At 36.6% G+C, this 3,015-nt stretch overlaps 1 protein-coding gene across 1 annotated transcript; it reads left to right on the forward strand.

Moving 5' to 3' along the window:
• Window positions 1-284: 284 nt before the first annotated feature.
• Window positions 285-2,992, forward strand: LOC122645328 (two-component response regulator ORR21-like). The gene is made up of 6 exons (XM_043838642.1): window positions 285-534; window positions 620-772; window positions 858-1,049; window positions 1,486-1,562; window positions 2,793-2,911; window positions 2,959-2,992. Exons 1-6 carry the CDS (start codon window positions 285-287, stop codon window positions 2,990-2,992), a joined length of 825 nt encoding a protein of 274 aa, XP_043694577.1.
• Window positions 2,993-3,015: the final 23 nt, after the last annotated feature.

The following is a 3,015-nucleotide window of genomic DNA, read 5'->3' on the forward strand; positions in this document are numbered from 1 at the left end:
GATGCCCCCAGGCACTCCCTGCGCTGGGCACCCTAGAGAGGAACCGGATCCGTGTCTGTACAACTACTGTGATCCGGCCTCAATAATGGAGGGGTAAGAGCAATAAACGGCTCAGATTAATTATAATCAGATCAACGGTTAAAATTTAATGTAGTGAATACAAGTTGTCAGGATTATGCACTACTCAACTTTTTTTCCTCTGCTTTTTTTACTTTCTTCATGAACTGAAAGCCTGAAACCGAGTGATTCTGTGGCAGATCTGCGATTATTTGAAGCTGCCGGCGATGAGCCTGAGAGTGCTTGTGGACGATGACACAACCTGTTTGAGGATTTTGAAGCAGATGCTTCGGAGATGCTTGTATCTTGGTAAGTTCATCTTACTTAAAGATGATACTTGTAGTAGTTATGGATCTTGCAAGGGAGATACTGCAACAACGGATCAGTTTCCTGCTGGTCTGAGAGTGCTTGTTGTAGACGATGACACAACCAGTTTGAGGATTTTGGAGCAGATGCTACGGAGATGCAAGTATCTTGGTAAGTTCATCTTACTTAAAAGGTGAATTTGATGTTCGTTGGCTTTGATTTCAATAGTTAACTGACCTATTTTTGCTTTGTTCAGTTACAACTTGCTCCCAGGTTACTATTGCTTTAAACTTAGTTTGGGAAGGAAAAGGTTATTTTGATGTGATAATAAGTGATGTTTATATACCTGATATGGATGGATTTAAGCTTCTTGAAAAAGTTGGGCTAGAGATGGACTTACCTGTTGTTAGTGAGTAATTCTTTTTTTCTCTTCCCCTAATCAATTTTATTGGTTATTTAGGTTTGTAAACTATAATTTGATATTTCTTCCATAGTGATGTCTTCTGTAAGGAAAAAGTGGAATGAGAATAAAGAAGATGAACAATCTGGTTGTGAAGATGAGGGTGAATTGGAAAATGATGAAGATGATGAAGATGACCCGGGTACATCAAAGAAACCCCGTGTAGTGTGGTCGGTGGAACTGCATCAGAAATTTGTCTGTGCTGTGAATCAGCTTGGAATTGATAGTAAGAGCCCCTGATTATTACCCTTTGTCTTAATTTCTTTATCATATTCTTTACTGTCAAATATCATCTTGGGATTTAAGTGATTGCATTTAGATGACACTGTAAATTTTCATTTTGGTTCATGGTTCTAAGTATACGTATGGTACGTACCAGTTTTGTATGTAGCCGATCCCGATAATATGCCGATACTGCATCGGTGACACGGTACGGACAAGAGGTAGAATGGTCAGAAAATCTATTTTTTAAAGGAGATTTAGGGGTAATTTTGTCCGATACGACTGATCCATTCTGGATATCGATACGGTATCGTATTGGTTTTGCAATTGAGCGATACCATGAACTAGAACAATGTTGTGGTTGGCTATTTATTTGTTCATTTCTTTAGTATTGTGCTTTGCCATTAATTAATGATGAATTTCCTGGCTTGACTGTGCAGAGGCTGTTCCCAAGAGAATTCTTGAATTGATGAGTGTTCCAGGTTTAACTAGAGAAAATATTGCAATCCATTTGCAGGTTTGATTCTAACTGAGCTGGATTTTGATGTACTGATGATTTTGAGAAAATATTGCAATCCATTTGCAGGTTTGATTCTAACTGAGCTGGATTTTGATGTAGTGATGATTTTATTTTATTTTTAATTAAGATGGGGATAAATAAGTGAATCAATTATAGTGGCCATTTTAAAATAGTTTATGGTTGCCAAACTAATTTTTTATGTTGCTATTTAGCTTTCAGTATTGTCAATTAACTGTACATAATTTTTCACTCAAGAGTTTCCATCACATTGAGGAATTTAAGGGGGTATTCACCTCCTATCCCCCAAGAAAAAGGCCAAGGATAACAAAAGAGAAAAAAAAGAGTTTATTCTCAATGTTTTCCATCTTAACCTAAAAGTACAGAAATTCAATGTATCAGTATAGATATAACGCTGCTACCAAATTGTATTCCAATGAGGGTAATAGAGACATTTCACATGTGTATTCGAAAATTGTGTGTGACAATGATACCTTTTGATAATGACGTAATGATGTCACTTTCCTTTTTTGAAAGCCCTTTTATACCCCTATTGATGCAGGGTGCACTCCCATGGATCAACCCGAATCCGTTTGAGAATCCAAACCAAGATGAACCGGATCCCAATCCTGTTTTGGTTCAGTAGGATATTTAGGATTTATTTTATTTGGTTTTAAGATATGTAATTTTTTATTTTGAGTAGCTATTAGACACGTAGGGATAAATTCTAATTTGAGTTTTATTGAGTTTCTACTTTTATTACTCTCAAGTGTTAGGAAGTAATTAGGAGTCTTTGGTTTCTGGATTTTATAAATATATGTGTAACCCAACGATGGGAGTAGATTTGACAATGAAAAGACAACTGAGTATCTGGGTTGAAGCCTGTGTGGTCTTGCATGAGCACTATTCTTCTTCCTATGTGATACCCTCTCTCCCCTGCAACTCTGATATTCTTCTCCTCCTCCTAATCAAAAGAACTTTTGGGAATAAGACAAGGGGCTATTAAAAGAAAGTATCGAGTTCTAAATACATCTATAGAGGTGTGATCATTCAGACTTTCCTATGAGAAAGAGTACAATATGGCTATACAACCACATCGATTCCACTAATCTATTATATAATTTTTCAAACATATAGATCACCATATTAAAACTTCTGAAAACTTGACACTTGACATACATAAACTTCATCTATGTTGACTAACATTATTTCTGATTTTTCAATGTGCAGAAATACAGACTATGTTTAAAGAGGATAAGTGGAGTAGCTCAGCAACAAGGGGGGATTTCCAATTCATTCTGTGGGCCTGTGGAATCAAATGCAAAACTTGGTTCCTCTGTTCCTTCTGGGTTTGGAACCTGTACACCTAATTCTCTTGGTTCTGTTGGTCCTTCAGTCAATTTTGGGGGGCTAAACATTCAGAACAATAATATGTTGATGCAAATACTACAGA

This window comes from Telopea speciosissima, chromosome 11, assembly GCF_018873765.1.
Source record: "Telopea speciosissima isolate NSW1024214 ecotype Mountain lineage chromosome 11, Tspe_v1, whole genome shotgun sequence".
NCBI lineage: Eukaryota > Viridiplantae > Streptophyta > Magnoliopsida > Proteales > Proteaceae > Telopea > Telopea speciosissima.